General features: G+C 37.4%; 1 protein-coding gene across 1 annotated transcript in view; it reads right to left on the bottom strand.

Annotated features, from left to right (window-relative positions):
* The window catches only part of MTREX (Mtr4 exosome RNA helicase), a 133,687-nt gene that overhangs the window by 108,874 nt on the left and 5,332 nt on the right, over window positions 1-19,481 (bottom strand). The window contains exons 2-5 of the mRNA XM_060092888.1: window positions 18,456-18,593; window positions 16,984-17,050; window positions 13,657-13,719; window positions 12,598-12,710 (exon numbers count right to left, since the gene is read on the bottom strand). Coding sequence (XP_059948871.1) covers window positions 12,598-12,710; window positions 13,657-13,719; window positions 16,984-17,050; window positions 18,456-18,593 — 381 coding nt within the window. The remainder of the gene's footprint in view (window positions 1-12,597; window positions 12,711-13,656; window positions 13,720-16,983; window positions 17,051-18,455; window positions 18,594-19,481) is intronic.

The raw sequence follows: 19,481 nt of genomic DNA, 5'->3' as shown, positions 1-19,481 counted from the left end.
GCCCAAGTGCCCATCAATAAATGGATAAAGAAGATGTGGAAAAGAAAAAAAAAAAAGATGTGGTATTGCATATCCAATAGAATATTACTAAACCATAAAAAAATGAAATCTTGCCATTTGCAACAACATAGATGGACCTAGAGGGTATTGTGCTAAGTGAAATAAGTCAGACAGAGAAAGACAAGTACTGTATGATTTCACTTGTATGTGGAATCTAAAAAACAAAACAAATGAACAAACACAACAAAAGAGAAACAGTTATAGAAACAGAAAACCAACAGGTAGTCACCAGAGGGGAGGGTGGTGAGGGGAGGAAAGAAATAGGTAAGGGAGATTAAGAGGTAAAAACTTCCAGTTGCAAAATAAATGAGTCATGGGAATGAAACATACAGTATGGGGAATATAGTCTAATAACTACGTAATATATTTTTATGGTGACATATTGTAACCAGACTTATTGTGGTGACCATTTTGAAATGTACAGAATTATCAAATCACTACGCTGTGTAATAGGAACTAACATAGTGTTACAGGTCAATTACACTTCAAAATAAACTTACAGAAAAAGAGATGAGATCTATGGTTACCACAAGTTGGGGTGGGGGGTGTTGGGATGAAGATGGTCAAAAGGTAGAAACTTCCAGTTATAAGTAATAGGGATGTAATGTACAATACAATAAATATAATTAACACTGCTGAAGATTACATAAAGAAGTTGTTAAGAGTAAATCCTAAGAGTTCTTTCTCATCACAAGAAAAAATTTTTCTCTATTTCTTTAAATCTGTATCTGTATGAAATGATGGATGTTCACCAAACTTATTATGATAATCATTTTATGATACATGTAAGTCAAATCATTATGCTGCAAACCTTAAACTTACACTGTGCTATATATCAACTGTATCTCAATAAAACTGGAAGAAAAAATAATTTAAAAATAATAAACTTCACATGATCAGAATCTAGAAACAATGTACATAATACAGGATTATACTAATACCCACAGAACCATAATCTTGTCTAAAATAAGTAACATCATTGTGCTTTTTATCTTTCTGGAATTCTTTTCAGAAACCTAATTAGTTCACCTTTAAAAATGTTTTGCATTATTCTAACTTGTACTATGCTGAAAATCCACGTTAAAAAGTTTTAATTTAAAACAATCATAAAATAAATTTACTGTATAATCAATTAAAAAAAAAAGGTAGTAACAAGTGTTGGCAAGGATATGGAGAAACTGAAGCCCTCATAAAATGATGATGGGAAAATAAAATGATGCAGCTGCTGTGGAAAACAGTTTGCTGGTTCCTCAAAAAGTTAAACATGGAATTAAACATGACCCAGTAATTCCATTCCTAGGTACATACTGAAGAGAAGTAAAACCATGTGTTCAAACAAAAAGTTGTACATAAATGTTTCTAACAGCATCATTCATAATAGCCAAAGAACTGGGAATACTCATATATCCCATAAATTGATGAATGGATAAACAAAATGCGGTATATTAATACTATACAATTAATCAGCCATACAATATTAATCAGTCATAAAATGCAATCCAACCCTGATGTAAACTACAACACAGATGAACCTTAAAATCATTATGCTTAGTGAAATAAAACAGAAACAAAAGGTCACATATTGTATCATTCTATTTATATGAAATGCCCAGAAAAGGTAAAGTCATACAAAAAGAAAGCAGACTGGTGGCTGAAAGGAACTGAGGCTAAGGAAATGCGGAACGACTGATTAATGTGTACATGGCTTCTTTTTGCCATGGCGAAGGTGTTCGCGAACTAGACAGTAGAGACAGCAGCACATAGGAAGGAAAAAAAAAGTTAACCCACAAAAGACTATCTACCACAGACTGCAGAATCCCATCCACGTGAAAGAGCACAATCCACTTTCAGAATGGCCCAGTTCCTCTCAAACTTTAATGGACATATGCATCACCTGGTGATCTTGTTAAATGCAGATTATGATTCAGTAGTTTTGGGGTGGGTCCTGAGATTCTGCCTAATAAGTCTGTAGGTGACACTCATGTATCTGGTGCAGGACCATACTTTGAGTAGCAAGACTCCAGAACTGTGGTCTTTAAATACAGTTTAGAAGAAAAGATACCTATCAAAAAATTTAAAACACAGGTAATATATGTGTATTTATTTACAAAATTAGATAACTACTTTAGTAAAAGAGAACATACATTAAAAATAATGTAGAAAATACTTACTTCCAACACAGACTAACAAGGACTGGCTTTACCTATCCACCTGAAATAACTACAAAACATGACAAAATATATGAAACAATGATTTCAGACACTGAATAAAAGCATAGTAATCCTTGAGAAAGTGACTGAATAAAAGCATAGTAATCCTTGAGAAAGTGGAAGCAAATGAGGTAATTCCAGATTACTGTCCAGAGTTTCCAATTCACAGTTCTAGGAGGTGGACCCTAGAGGTTTCCCTAAGTTAAGCAGACAGAGGTGGGAGCCTGGGGAGGCCATGGCACCTACACTGCAGTGGAAAATAACCAGAGAGGAGAGAGCTGCATAGAGGGAAAGCTCTGAACACCTGCTGAGCACTCCTGTGTTTCCAAGTAAGTAATAATCAGTGAATAAGTGTTCGGAAACAACCCAAAGCCAGGGGGAAACCAACCAGATGAAGCAGAGGTAAAAATAACCAGAGCTTCACAGGGCTGGGAGTTATTCAGGTTCCCACTGGTCATGGTGGAAAAACTCATAATTCACAAAATACTGGCTAGAATACCAAGAAATATATTAAATAGCGGAGAAAATTGTCCCTATATTGAATGCTACTCTAGTCCTGCCTAAAATCATCATCAACACAAGCCCTGAAAGGATTACATTTTTTTCCAAGAAACTATACCCCAGAAAAAAGCTCAAGATGGGACTTCCCTGGTGGCGCAGTGGTTGGGAGTCCGCCTGCCGATGCAGGAGACATGGGTTCGTGCCCCGGTCCGGGAGGATCCCACATGCCGCGGAGCGGCTGGGCCCGTGAGCCACGGCCGCTGAGCCTGCGCGTCCGGAGCCTCTGCTCCGTAGCGGGAGGGGCCGCAGAGGTGAGAGGCTCGCGAACCGCAAAAAAAAAAAAAAAAAAAAAAAAGCTCAAGATGTTAATATAAAGAGACGTTCAAGATGGCGGAAGAGTAAGATGTGAAGAACACCTTCCTCCCCACAAATACATCAGAAATACATCTACATGTGGAACAACTCTTACAGAAACCTACTGAACGCCGGCAAAAGACCTCAGACCTCCCAAAAGGCAAGAAACTCCCCCACGTACCTGGGTCGGGCAAAAGAAAAAAGAGAGACAAAAGAATAGGGACAGGACCTGCACCAGTGGGAGGGAGCTGTGAAGGAGGAAAAGTTTCCTCACACTAGGAAGCCCCTTCACTGGCAGAGATGGGGGTGGGGTGGGGGGAAGCTTTGGAGTCACAGAGGAGAGCGCAGCAACAGAGGTGCAAAGGGCAGCGGAGAGATTCCCCCAGAGGATCAGTGCTGACCAGCACTCACCAGCCTGAGAGGCTTCTCTGCTCACCCGCTGGGGTGGGCGGAGGCTGGGAGCTGAGGCTCTGGCATCAGAGGTCAGACCCCAGGGAGAGGACTGGGGTTGGCTGTGTGAACACAGCCTGAAGGGGGCTAGTGCGCCACAGCTAGCCGGGAGGGAGTCCGGGAAAAAGTGTGGAACTGCCGAAGACACAAGAGACTTTTTCTTGCCTCTTTGTTTTGCAGTGTGCAAGGAGAGGGGATTCAAAGCACCGCCTAAACTAGCTCCAGAGACGGGCATGAGCCGCGGCTATCAGCACAGACTCCAGAAACGGGTATGAGACGCTAAGGCTCCTGCTGCAGCCACCAAGAAGCCTGTGTGCAAGCACAGGTCACTATCCACACCTCCACTCCCGAGAGCCTGTGCAGCCAACCACTGCCAGGGTCCCATGATCCAGGGACGACTTTCCCAGGAGAACACACGGCACGCCTCAGGCTGGTGCAATGTGATGCTGTACACTGCCGCCGCAGGCTCGCCCCGCATTCCGTACCCCTCCCTACCCCTGGCCTGAGTGAGCCAGAGCCCCCAAATCAGCTGCTCCTTTAACCCCGTCCTGTCTGAGCAGGAACAGACGGCCTCAGGAGACCTACAGGCAGAGGCAGGGCCAATCCAAAGCTGAACCCCAGGAGCTGTGCAAACAAAGAAAGGGAAATCTCTCCCAGCAGCCTCAGGAGCAGTGGATTAAATCTCCACAATCAACTTGATGTACCCTGCATCTGTGGAATACCTGAATAGAAAATGCATCATCCCAAATTGAGGCAGTGGACTTTGGGAGCAATGATATATATATTTTTTCCCTTTTTCTCTCTGTGAGTGTGTATGTGAATGCTTCTGTGTGTATTTTGTCTGTACAGCTTTGCTTTTATCATCTGTACTAGGGATCTATCTGCTCACTTATTTTTTTTTCTTTTCTTTTAGTATAGATTTTAGCATTTTTTATCATTGGTGGATTTCTTTTTTCGTTTGGTTGCTCTCTTCTTTCCTTCTTTTTTTTTTTTTGTTACTTATTTTTTTTTGTAGTACGTGGGCCTCTCGCCACTGCAGCCCCTCCCACTGTGGAGCACAGGCTCCGGACGTGCAGGCTCAGCGGCCATGGCTCACAGGGCTAGCTGTTCCGCGGCATGCTGAATCCTCCCGGACCGGGGCATGAACCCACGTCCCCTGCATTGGCAGGCGGACTCCCAACCACTGCGCCACCAAGGAAGCCCTGTTTTTTGTTACTTTTTAATAATTATTTTTTATTTTAAAAACTCTATTTTTTTTCTTACTTTCTTTCTTCTCCCTTTTATTCTGAGCTGTGTGGATGACAGGATCTTGGTGCTCTGGCAGGCTGTCAGCCCAGTGCCTCTGAGGTGGGAGAGCCGAGTTCAGGACATTGGTCCACCAGAGACCTCCCAGCTCCACATCATATCAAATGGCAAAAATATTTCAGAGATCTCCATCTCAACGCCAAGAGCCAGCTCCACTCAACGACCCAAGCTACAGTGCTGGACACCCTATGCCGAACAACTAGCAAGACGGGAACACAATGCCACCCACTAGCAGAAAGGATGTGTAAAATAGTAAGGTCAGAGACACCCAAAACACACCACTGGACACGGACCTGCCCAGCAGAAAGACAAGATCCAGCCTCATCCAGCAGAACACAGGCACTAGTCCCCTCCACCAGGAAGCCTACACAACCCACTGAAGTAACCTTAGCCACTGGGGGCAAACATCAAAAACAACTGGAACTACGAACCTGCAGCCTTGGAAAAGGAAAGCCCAAACACAGTAACTTAACCAAAACGAGAACACAGACAAACACATAGCAGATGAAGTAGCAAAGTAAAAACCCATCAGACCAAACAAAAGAAGAGGAAACAGGCAATCTAACTGAAAAAGAATTCAGAGTAATGATAATAAAGATGATCCAAAATCTTGGAAACAGAATGGAGAAAATATAAGAAATGTTTAACAAGGACCTAGAAGAACTAAAGAGCAAACAAACAATGATGAACAACACAATAAATAAAATTAAAAATTCTCTACAAGGAATCAATAGCAGAATAACTGAGGCAGAAGAACGGATAAGTAACCTGGAAGATAAAATAGTGGAAATAACCACTGCAGAGCAGAATAAAGGAAAAAGAATGAAAAGAATTGAGGACAGTCTCAGAGACCTGTGGGACAACATTAAACGCACCAACATTCGAATTATAGGGGTCCCAGAAGAAGAAGAGAAAAAGAAAGGGACTGAGAAAATATTTTAAGAGATTATAGTTGAAATATTCCCTAATATGGGAAAGGAAATAGTTAATCAAGTCCAGGAGGCACAGAGAGTCCCATACAGGATAAATCCAAGGAGAAACACACCAAGACACATATTAATCAAACTATCAAAAATTAAATACAAAGAAAAATATAAAAAGCAGCAAGGGAAAAACAACATACAAGGGAATCCCCATAAGGTTAACAGCTGATTTTTCAGCAGAAACTTGGCAAGCCAGAAGGGAGTGGCAGGACATATTTAAAGTGATGGAAGGGAAAAACCTAGAACCAAGATTACTCTACCCAGCAAGGATCTCATTCAGATTAGATGGAGAAATTAAAACCTTTACAGACAAGCAAAAGCTAAGAGAATTCAGCACCACCAAACCAGCTTTACGATAAATGCTAAAGGAACTTCTCTAGGCAAGAAACACAAGAGAAGGAAAAGACCTACAATAACAAACCCAAAACAATTAAGAAAATGGTAATAGGAACATACATATTGATAGCTACCTTAAATGTAAATGGATTAAATGCTCCAACCAAAAGACGTAGACCGGTTGAATGGATACAAAAACAAGACCCATACATACGCTGTCTACAAGAGACCCACTTCAGATCTAGGGACAAAAACAGACTGAAAGTGAGGGGATGGAAAAAGATATTCTAAGCAAATGGAAATCAAAAGAAAGCTCAAGTAGCAATTCTTGTGTCAGACAAAGTAGACTTTTAAATAAAGAATGTTACAAGAGACAAAGAAGGACACTACATAATGATCAAGGGATCATTCCAATAAGAAGATATAAAATTGTAAATATTTATGCACCCAACATAGGAGCACCTCAATACCAAAGGCCTCAATACCTAAGGCAAATGCTAACAGCCATAAAAGGGGAAATCGACAGTAACACAATCATAGCAGGGGACTTTAACACCCCACTTTCACCACTGGACAGATCATCCAAAATGAAAATAAATAAGGAAACACAAGCTTTAAATGATACATTAAACAAGATGGACTTAATTGACATTTATAGGACATTCCATTCAAAAACAACAGAATATACTTTCTTCTCAAGTGCTAAAGGAACATTCTCCAGGACAGATCATATCTTGGGTCACAAATCAAGCGTCGGTAAATTTAAGAAAACTGAATCGTTTCAAGTATCTTTTCCAACCACAATGCTATGAGACTAGATATCAATTACAGGAAAATATCTGTAAAAAATACAAACACATGGAGGCTAAACAATACACTAGTTAATAACCAAGAGATCACTGAAGAAATCAAAGAGGAAATCAAAAAATACCTAGAAACAAATGACAATGAAAACACGATGACCCAAAACCTATGGGAAGCGGCAAAAGCAGGTCTAAGAGGGAAGTTTATAGCAATACAATCCTATCTGAAGCAACAAGAAACATCTCAAATGAACAACCCAAACTTACACCTAAAGCAATTAGAGAAAGAATAACAAAAAACCCCCAAAGTTAGCAGAAGGAAAGAAGTCATACAGATCAGATCAGAAATAAATGAAAAAGGAATGAAGGAAACAATAGCAAAGATCAATAAAACTAAAAGCTGATTCCTCGAGAAGATAAATAAAATTGATAAACCATTAGCCAGACTCATCAAGAAGGGAAGAAGACTCAAATCAATAGGATTAGAAATGAAAAAGAAGTAACAACTGACAATGTAGAAATACAAAGGATCATGAGAAATTACTACGAGCACCTACATGCCAATAAAATGGACAACCTTGAAAACATGGACAAATTCTTAGAAAATCACAACCTTCTGAGACTGAACCAGGAAGAAATAGAAAATATAAACAGGCCAATCACAAAAATTGAAACTGTGATTAAAAGTCTTCCAGCAAACAAAACCCCAGGAACAGAGGGCTTCACAGGCAAATTCTATCAAACATTTAGAGAAGAGCTAATACCTATCCTCCACAAACTCTTCCAAAACATAGCAGAGGGATGAACACTCCCCAACTCGTTCTACGAGGCCACCATCACCCTGATACCACAACCAGACAAGATGTCACAAAGAAAGAAAACTACAGGCCAATATCACTGATGAACATACATGCAAAAATCCTCAACAAAATACTAGCAAACAAAATCCAACAGCACATAAAAGGATCATGCACCATGATCAAGTGGGATTTATCCCAGGAATGCAAGGATTTTTCAATATACGCAAATCAATCAATGTGATAAACCATACTGACAAATTGAAGAATAAAAACCATATGATCATCTCAATAGATGGAGAAAATGCTTCTGACAAAATTCACACCTATTTATGATAAAAACCCTCCAGAAAGTAGGCATAGAAGGAACTTATCTCAACATAATAAAGGCCATATATGACAAACCCACAGCCAATATTGTCCTCAATGGTGAAAAACTGAAACCATTTCCACTAAGATCAGGAACAAGAGAAGGGTGCCCACTCTCACCACTATAAAAGGAATCCAAAGAAATAAAGAATCCAAGAAATAAAAGGAATGCAAATCAGAAAAGAAGAAGTAAAGCTGTCACTGTTTGCAGATGACATGATACTATATATAGAGAATCCTAAAGATGCTACCAGAAAACTACTAGAGCTAATCAATGAATTCGGTAAAGTAGCAGGATACAAAACTAATGCACAGAAATCTCTTGCATTCCTGTACACTAATGATGAAAAATCTGAAAGTGAAATCAAGAAAACACTCCCATTTATCATTGCAACAAAAAGAATAAAATATCTAGGAATAAACCTACCTAAGGAGACAAAAGACCTGTATGCAGAAAACTATAAGACACTTATGAAAGAAATTAAACATGATACAAACAGATGGAGAGATATACCATGTTCTTGTTTTGGAAGAATCAACATTGTGAAAATGACTATACTACCCAAAGCAATCTACAGATTCAATGCAGTCCCTATCAAACTACCACTGGCATTTTTCAAAGAACTAGAACAAAATTTCACAATTTGTATGGAAACACAAAAGACCCCGAATAGCCAAAGCAATGTTGAAAAAGAAAAACGGAGCTGGAGGATCAGCCTGACTTCAGACTATACTACAAAGCTACAGTAATCAAGACAGTATGGTACTGACACAAAAACAGAAATATACATCTATGGAACAGGATGGAAAGCCCAGAGATAAACCCATGCACATATGGTCACCTTATTTTTGATAAAGGAGGCAAGAATATACAATGGAGAAAGGACACCCTCTTCAATAAGTGGTGCTGGGAAAACTGGACAGCTACATGTAAAAGAATGAAATTAGAACACTCCCTAACTCCATACACTTAAATAAACTCCAAATGGATTAAAGACCTAAATGTAAGACCAGACTCTATAAAACTCTTAGAGGAAAACATAGGCAGAACACTCTATGACATAAATCACAGCAAGATCCTTTTTGACCCTCCTCCTAGAGAAATGGAAATAAAAACAAAAATAAACAAATAGGACCTAATGAAACTTAAAAGCTTTTGCCCAGCAAAGGAAACCATAAACAAGATGAAAAGACAGTCCTCCAAATGGGAGAAAATATTTGCAAACGAAGAAACTGACAAAGGATTAATCTCCAAAATTTACAAGCAGCTCATGCAGCTCAGTATCAAAAACGCAAACAACCTAATCCAAAAATGGGCAGAAGAGCTAAATAGACATTTCTCCAAAGATATAGATTGCCAACAAACACCTGAAAGGACGCTCAACGTCACTAATCATTAGAGAAATGCAAATCAAAACTACAATGATGTATCACCTCACGCCAGTTAGAATGGCCATCATCAAAAAATCTACAAACAATAAATGCTGGAGAGGGTGTGGAGATAAGCGAACCCTCTTGCACTGTTGGTGGGAATGTAAATTGATATAGCCACTACGGAGAACAGTATGGAGATTCCTTACAAAAGTAAAAATAGAACTACCATATGACCCAGCAATCCCACTACTGGGCATATACCCTGAGAAAACCATAATGCAAAAAGAATCATGTACCACAGTGTTCATTGCAGCTCTATTTATAACAGCCAGGACATGGAAGAAAGCTAAGTGTCCATCGACAGATCAATGGATAAAGAAGATGTGGCATGTATATACAATGGAATATTACTCAGCCATAAAAAGAAATTATATTGAGTTATTTGTAATGAGGTGGATGGACGTAGAGTCTGTCATACAGAATGAAGTAAGTCAGAAAGAGAAAAACAAATACTGTATGCTAACACATATATATGGAATCTACAAAAAACCAAAAATGCTTCTAAAGAACCTAGGGACGGGATAGGAATAAAGATGCAGAGAATGGCCTTGAAGACATGGGGAGGGGCAAGGGTAAGCTGCGACGAAGTGAGAGAGTGGCATGGACATATATACACTACGAAATGTAAAACAGATAGCTAGTGGGAAGCAGCCACATAGCACAGGGAGATCAGCTCGGTGCTTTGTGACCACCTAGAGGGGTAGGATAGGGAGGATGGGAGGCAGATGCAAGAGGGAAGATATATGGTGATATATGTATAGCTGATTCACTTTGTTATAAAGCAGAAACTAACAAACCATTGTAAAGCGATTATACTCCAATAAAGATGTTTAAAAAAAAAAACGATGTTAATAGAAATGCAAAAATATTCATCACCCAAGGAGGTAAAATTCACAATGTCCTGGGCAGGCATTAAAAAATAATCAGGTAAGCAAAGAACGAGGCAAATAGAACCTATAATAATTAGTAAAAATAAATAAATAAAAAGGCATCCAAAAATGAGACAGAAAATATAAAATAGTAAACAAGGATATTGAAAGTTACTATAGTACAACTATATTCTATATATTGAAGAAAATTGAGAAAGGATAAAACAGCATGTTTGGAAGAAATATGGAAAATATTAAAAGACCCAAACCAAACTTTCAGCAATAAAAAAATCTAAATCTAAGATGAAATAAACTGGGTAGGATTAATAGCATATTTGACATTGCAGAAAAAGAGATGAATAAACTTAAAGCCATTTAAGAGAAGCTGTCCAAAATGAAACACAGAGAATAAACACCAAAAAACAATAATAAATAAGAGTATCACTAGGCTCAGAGACAACTTAAAGTCACCTGATATAAGTTTAACTGAAGTCCTCAGAGTACTAGGAGAAGGTGGACTATTTGACATAAAAAATGGCTGAAATTTTTCCAAATCTGATGAAAACTAATAAACCCATGATTTGAGAAGCCCAATAAATTCAAGCATAAGAAACATGAGAAGAATTATGTGAAGTCACATCATAATTAAACTGCCAAAAGTCAGTGATGAAATTAAAAAACAGCCAAACATCCCATCAGAGCAGTATGCAAAGCAGCAGGAAAATACTGACCTATAACGAAGGGAAAAGTCAATTAATTAAAACAGATCAGGGAGCAACACAAATGAAAATAATAGTCACAAAAACATTTAAACAGTTTTTAAACTGTATTCTGTATGCTCAAAAAGCTGGAGGAAAGTTAAGTAGACACATGGAAAACAAACAGACAAAAATGAACTTATAGCAAAGAAAACTATCATGTCTGAGATGAAAAAATGCACTCAATAGGATTAAGGACAGATTAGATAAGAAGCAAAGATTAATGAATCTGAAGACAGAGCATTAGAAAAGACCTGAAATGAAATGCACAAAAAATGAACATAGCATTAGTGAATCATGATACATATTCATGACTGAAGGGAAGTTCACAGCACTAAATGTATTAGAAAAAGGTCTGAAATCAATGATCTCACCTTTCCTCCTTTAAAAAACAAGAAAAAGAAGAGCAAACGAAGCCCAAAGTAGAAGAAATGAAATAAAGGTACGAGTCTAAATTTACTTACAGAAATCAAATAGAAAAAATTTAAACTTTTAAAGAGTAAGTTAAGAAACAGTTATTTTAAAATTTCATTTTAAAACTAGAAAGTGAGCAAGAAAAGGAACAGAGATAAACTATAAAACAGCCAGAAAACAATTAACAAAATGGCAGTAAGTACACACCTATCAATAATAAAATGTAAATAGACGAATTCTCCAATCAAAAGAGAGTGGCTGAATGGATAAAAAAACAAGTTGCAGCTATATGCTGCCTATAGGAGACTCACTTCAGATATAAGGACACACAGACTGAGAGTGAAGGGATGGAAAAAGATATTCCATGCAAGTGGAAACCAAAAGAAAGTTGTGGTAGCTACACTTATGTAAAACAAAATAGACTTTAAAACTAAGATTGTAAGGACCTCTTTGGTGGTGCAGTGGTTAAGAATCCGCCTGCCAGTGCAACAGACACGGGTTTGAGCCCTGGTCTGGGAAGATCCCACATGCCGCAGAGCAACTAAGCCCGTGCGCCACAACTACTGAGCCTGCGCTCTAGAGCCAATGAGCCACAACTAGCCCGGGCACCTAGAGACTGTGCTCTGCAACAAGAGAAGCCACCACAATGAGAAGCCCGCGCACCACAAGGAAGAGCAGCCCCCACTTGCAGCAACTAGAGAAAGCCCACGTGCAGCAACAAAGACCCAATGCAGCCAAAAATAAATAAATAAATTTATAAAAATAAATAAACAAATAAAAATAAAACTAAGGCTGTAACAAGAGACAAAGAAGGGCATTACATAATGATAAAGGGGTGAGTCCAACAGGAGGATATAATATTTGTAAATATTTATGCACCCAACATAGGAGCACCTAAATGTATAAAGCAAATATTAACAGTCCTAAATTCCATTTAAAAAGAAAGTTACTCACTCAGCGCATACAGTTTTTCCTGCTGATGTATGTGCAGATACTAGAACGGACTGATTATTATCAACACACTGAATGGCTTCTCTTTGAAAAGCATCAAGAATGAACGGGTATTCCTATAAAAAAAATTAGTATCTGTATGAAGATACCTAGACACATCATAGTACACTTGAAACCAAGAGACGCTACCCCTAGAAGCATTCTGGGAGCATTTCTTTATGAGTCTATTTGGGAAATATGCCACCCACTAGAGAAAATTAGGAAGAATTAAAAAAAAAAACTTTAACCAGACAGCATAGAAGTTATTTCTACTATCTGATCTTTCAATTATTATGTTTACATATATATTAATTACAACACAATAATCATTACCATTTATCAAGAACATGCTTTATGGTGGGCACTGTGCAACACATTTTCCACATACTAATCTTCACAGCACCCCCTAACGTATATATAATTTCCTTTCACAGATGGGAACTCTGAGGCTGTGAAAAGGCAAGGCCTCAATCAAGTTCACTCAGCAAAGGCAGAATAATATATCTATTAGACTTGAAGAGTTCATGTTTACCCCACCATACTGCCTTTTTTACTTAAGAAAATGACTTGGAAAATTTATACTACTCTTTTAAAATCTATCAGGGTTTCAAAATCCATTTAATATCAGCATAAGAGTTTAAGTTTCATTAGAAGCTTGTTCAATTCCCAAAACTATATGCAAAACTGTACACATGCATTTTTTTCTAGAGAAAGATCAGTACTATTCATTAGATTCATTAAAAAGGTAGAGAATTATTTTCATTTTTAAAAATCTTATCACATGATACTTGGTTTTCAGCATGGTCGTTTATTGATTTGGTTCTCACCATATTTGACTTCAGGTGGCAGCTTCTTAATTTGTACATACATATGTGTGTGTGTGTATATATATATATATATATATATATATATATACACACACACACTGGGAAGTATAAGAATCTCGTTTAAAAGCTTATCTTTAAGATTTTTAGGAAAACAGACTCATAAAACTGTACAGACCGTACTGCCCAAAGTACAAACCTTTGCAGCTTTTCCAACGCGAGGTTTAAGTGGTAGATAATCTTCATCTGCAGGAAGTGCAACCTGATGTTAAAAAAAAAAAATCAATTTACTATTCGAGAATTGATGCATTCAGCACTCCCTAATCAATGATGGTTTGAAAAATAAAGGTGGTGAACTAAAGTGTTTCTGACAGTCTTAGACACTGTAAAATTAAATAACCACCTTTGAGAAAAAGTCAAAATGCAAAAGCTACAACATTCAAAAAACTTGTATTAGTGTTTATCTGACAGTAATCTAATTAAAAGCACTTAAGTCTATCTCCCAGAAGAAACTGTGTTTATTAAGGTCTAGGACCTATCTCAGCTATCTTTGTATTTTCTATATCTAATGTACTTCCTGACATTAATGAATGCTCAAAAAAGCAGAATGGACATAAAAAGGGATGCCACTATATGAAAGAAAACTATGTGGAATAAAATGGTATTATTTCCTGGAACAGGAAACTAATTTTCCTCCAGTGAAGATTAAGATCTGGAGAGCAGTTCACAATATATCGAAATTCCCAATACGTAAGCCAATTAGTGTATAAATAATCAATCATCAAGGGCAAAGTACGGTACACACAGAAGTTAGAAATAATTTCTAAGAGCAAAATTTCAACAAACAAGTATGAGATAAGATTAGCTGTCTTAGAATATTGAGATTGTTGGTAAATTTGCAATTCAATTACAATCAAGATGATGTGTGTAGTGTTTCAAAAGGAATAACTAGAACTTGACTGTAATTAAGTGAAACGATAAATGATGAAACTCAATGAACAATACCCAGTATAATAACTGTGTCAGAAGCAATGTGAAACTCTAAATGGAATCTATAAAGGGGTAGAATTTGGTGGTTTATCCAGCACACATTATGAAAGAATTAATTTATGAGTTGTTTTTATTAGTGAATGAACCATTCCAGGGACAGGAATAGTTTTCATCAGTCTTCCCCTTAAGACTACATACTCCCCTTTATTATGACACCAAGAAACTTCTAAGTAGTTTCTAACTCCTAGGTAGTATGACAATAAGAGGACTACTTATCCATTAATTTAAGGGAAGGTCCTTCTTTTGTTATACCATACCATGAGTAGGATGAAAGTGATTCTATCCAAAGAGCACAACCTCTGGTGCACTGGCAAAATCAAATTTCGGAATCCGAAAATCTGAAGACTAGACCCTAAATCACATGGTGTGATCCTCATCAAGGTATGATCAACCTGCGGGGCCATACCTGGTTACTTTGTTCACCTCCCTCACATCTACTTGGTTCACCTCCCTCACATCTCTCCTGATACTTGCTATGACATGAACAAAAAACATTTAACACAAAGCAATTAAGATTTTAACATTTCTGAGATTTAATAGCAGCAACAATAACAAATTGTGTTTTCACATGTATGAGAATCAGAGTTTTGTTTTTATTCTCTGAAAACAGTCTGGGCAACACTAACTTGTAACAGACAGGTAGAAGAGAAGCCTACAGAGACTAAGGAGTCAGAAAAATAGAAAACCAACAGAATAATCAAGAGTCAAATAGACTTAGCAATTAGTTATTGGTGATTTTTGTCAGAGCAGTTTGAAAGACATGGAGAAAGAAGAAATCTAACTATAGAAGATTAAAAGATGACTGGAAGGTTAGGAAGTTTAGCAGGGATTTTCTAAGCAGAGCCACTCAATAACAACTCTGAAAAGAAAGGGACCATAACTTTTTTTATTTATCTCTTTATATTCAGTGAATAATAAAATATACCTGGCACCCAAAAGATATGTACTGAATGAATGACTAATGACTACAATGGGGAAGAAGAAACACAACACAGTGGCTAAAAAGCAACACAGAACAGAAGACAAGCTTTTGAATATTCATATGCTGGTAAGAAAAGGAAAATAGAGACAAGGAGACACCAGAAACAGTCAAGGGAAAATGGAATGATCCAAGTCTTTGTGGAGGCAGGATAGGATACAAACAAGAACACTGGCAGAGCAACTCTCCTCAGCCTAAACAACGCAGTGCCTTGTCCTTTGAGTGGATGTGACTCCAAGTTGATATCTTCAAACCTCTAGATAAAGTAAAAGGTAAGGTTACCTGCTAAAAAAGTGAGAGGAGATAACAGAATGGAGGGCTTGAGGACAATCATGAAGGAGGACAGAAAGAACTTCTGACCTCTTGAGAGCAAAATTTGTGTGTGTTTGAGGTTTTTCTCCCATCTTTTTTTTTTTTTTTTTTTTTTTTTGCATACGCAGGCCTCTCACTGTTGTGGCCTCTCCTGTTGAGGAGCACGGGCTCCGGACATGCAGGCTCAGTGGCCATGGCTCATGGGCCCAGCTGCTCCGTGGCATGTGGGATCCTCCCGGACCGGGGCACGAACCCGTGTTCCCTGCATCGGCAGGTGGACTCTCAACCACTGTGCCACCAGGGAAGCCCTCTCCCATCTTTTTAAGACCACAGCATCAAATAGGGTCTAATGTAAGTGTTTAATGAATGATCTAATGGATATTATACCTGCCAAACTAAGTGCTATTCTAAAGGAACATAAGGAAATTTCAAGTAGAAAAACAGGTGTTTAAAAAAATAAGGCTCCAGATCTACATCAAAAGCAATTTTTAATTTGTAATTACTCTGCTTATTTAATAAAGTCTTTAATAAGATTCCCCAATTAACTGTAGTGATAACATATAAGGTTACATGGTAAAGGCAGAAGGGCTTAATAGAAAGAACTAGTGTTACAGTTTCCTTATGTCCCATATGTTTATAAACGCTCACTGATAAATGGTTACTACAAGCTATCAGTGACCACCATCTTGTGGCAGACAATGAAACTGCAATGTATCAGTCAGAGCAAAACACAAAAAAGCAGGGAACCTGCAAAATGTCACTGTTACTTGACTTTAGGAGCATGGGAATAAACATGTACTAAATTCCTACTCTGAAAAGCAAAACAAAAAGACAAACAAAAAACCCCTACTCTGTGCTGGGTATCTCACCTAATTTTCTTACATAATCTTCACAACCACCCCATGATGTAAATCCCATTATTCTAAACTTACAAATTAGAAAACCAATGTCAAAGAGGTTAAGAAATTTATCCAAGACTGTAGTTAGGAAAAGCGCTGTGTCAGTGTCTGAGCTCAGGTTTGAATACAAACCCCCAGCTCCTTCCACTAGACTATGTACACTGACTGCACAGAAACTAAGTTTCCAAAGCCCCTAAGGCTAAACTGCTTGTCAATCATCAAACTAGATAGGCCAAAGCAAAATCCCACTTATAACACCAACTTACCATCCACTGTTTGTGCTTACCTCATGTGTACACCCTTCAACAGTTTCAACTGATTGTACCTTGACTCTGGGCATCAAGTCTGACAAACTTAAAAAAAAAAAATTGTTAAAATTACATTAAAATAAATTTCTGAGGATTATATATGCTGGGAATTCAAAATGGTGAGTTAGCATCTTTTATTACAAATACAAAACAGACTCCAAGTGGATTATGCAGGGGACATGGGTTCGTGCCCCGGTCCAGGAAGATCCCACATGCCGCGGAGCAGCTAGGCCCGTGAGCCATGGCCACTGAGCGGCTAGGCCCGTGAGCCATGGCCGCTGAGCCTGCACATCCGGAGCCTGTGCTCCGCAACGGGAGAGGCCACAACAGTGAGAGGCCCGCATACCACAAAAAAAAAAAAAAAAAATTACGTAATAGGAAGTATAAAATAAACTAGCCTAATACAGATGTTGCTGTAATTTATAGAAGTGTTCCCTCTTCTCATCAAAATCCTAAGTTACACTCATCGAGGTTCTCTGTTTAGACTCTGAAAGGACATGATTGTGGATAAATTGAAGAAAAATAGATGTATTTCTGCACTAGATCCATTATTATTGACTGTACTTTTGATTTTTTACTTTAAATCAATAACCATACTTTGGATAAAACCCAAGAGTTACTACAATAAGCAACAATGATTTTAAATTATCAGTATTATTTTGTAACCTATTCCACTAGTTTGGACAAACAGTGCATCTTAAGTATTTCAGTGATGCATCTACCACCACTTACAGTAGCTACTTTTGCTAGCTACAACAACAGCTAATCGGTTAAAAAACAACAACAACAACAAAAAACCCCACAGGAGTAAATTCTTCATTGTAGTGCCAAGCTAGAATATGGCAAATGAGAAGGGAAAAGCAAAGTCATGATCATCGCTACGAGAGGAAACAGGTCAACCTAAGAAATTGGAATCAATTTCTAGAAAAGTTCCAACTTTTGAAATCAAAGAAACACCCAGCTATTTCAGACAAACATATCCATGGGTCTCCCTCATTGATAGTAGTCTTGAGATTCATAGCCACTCTACTGCTACATGCAACAGTGAAAATCTAATTCCTCCTAATGCTCTTTCTCAAGTATTCCCTTCCATTGTGTCAGTTTTATTCTTTCCTTTTATCCCACTCTTCCAGTGATCCTCTTCTAAGACATTAACAAATAAATGAAATGGCATTTCTTCTTTTTAAAAAAAATCAGGCTTCAAGATTCTTTCTTAAAATTGGATTCAAAAGTATTAAAAGCCTTTCTTTTCTATATTGTTTTCCATTTCCCCAAACTTAAATAACTGTCCTACAGTTACATGTTTATATGAATATGTAAAGCATATTTATTTTCATTTCTCTAATTCAACAAATATTTTCACAAAGTAACAACATACAAGCAATTTTCAAAACTTCAGGCAACCATCCAACTTAAGAGTTACTAACATTTATAACAATGGAAATACTACCTTAAGTCCTCAGTTATTGACTCTTCTACCCTGAGCTTCTTTCCAAAAATGGGTTCATCTGTGCCCTCGAAGTCTGCATCTCTCTTGTTTTTTCCAATATTAGTTGACTCAGATTGTAATTTACCATCAAAACGTTTTCTGAAAAGTGAATGGTTTAGAATGAATTCTGCAATAGCACTTCTTACTTTAAGGGTGACTCCATAAAATATTATCCCATGTATAATATACACTATTAACAAAAAAAGTCATGTAAATAGATGTTACAAATCAAAAGTGGCTAAAGCCCAGAATACTCTTATTTTAACTAATGAAACTGAATACTACTCTTTCATTACATATTTTCTTGGAAATTCTGTTCTAAAAATATTTTGCAACTCACATTAACACAACTATTACTAATATAATATTCTTAAAAACTGTAAAATACCATTAGACATTTACGTAAACACTTTCAATAAACATTTAATGCTTTTCTAACAGCATAATATTACTATTTGGGAGAAAATTTTTTTATGTGGTTGGATTCACTGGTCAAAAGTAGTGACAATAAACAGTGCTTTGTGGATTGGATAACCGTAGGGGAAATCAATCTGACCCCTATGCCAATTACACACAAAAATCAATATGGATATTAGATCTAATTGTGAAAGGCAAAAAACAACAAAGCCTCTAGAAGATAAAATGAGAAAATTATCTTTAGGTATTGCTAAACAGGACATAAAATTGTTAACCAAAAAGTAAGTTTGCTAAATTGGACTGCATTGAAACTAAGAGTTTCTGTAAATCAAAAAGTACCATTAAGAGAGTACAGAGAAAAGACAAAGTGGGAGAAAACACACATATAACCGACAAAAGGCGTATGTATCTAAAATAATGGAAGTGACGGCTACAAATTAAAAAAAAAAAGATAACCCAATAAAAAAATGAGCAAAAGACTAGAACAGGCACTTTACGAAAGAGGATATCCAAATGACCAATAAGCATATGAAAAGGAGCTCAAGAACCATTACCAGGAAAATGGAAATT

The sequence above is a fragment of the Mesoplodon densirostris genome, chromosome 3, assembly GCF_025265405.1.
Source record: "Mesoplodon densirostris isolate mMesDen1 chromosome 3, mMesDen1 primary haplotype, whole genome shotgun sequence".
NCBI classification, from domain to species: Eukaryota; Metazoa; Chordata; class Mammalia; order Artiodactyla; family Ziphiidae; genus Mesoplodon; species Mesoplodon densirostris.
The sequence above is the reverse complement of the archived record's forward strand: the minus strand, read 5'-3'. Positions and strand labels throughout refer to the sequence as shown.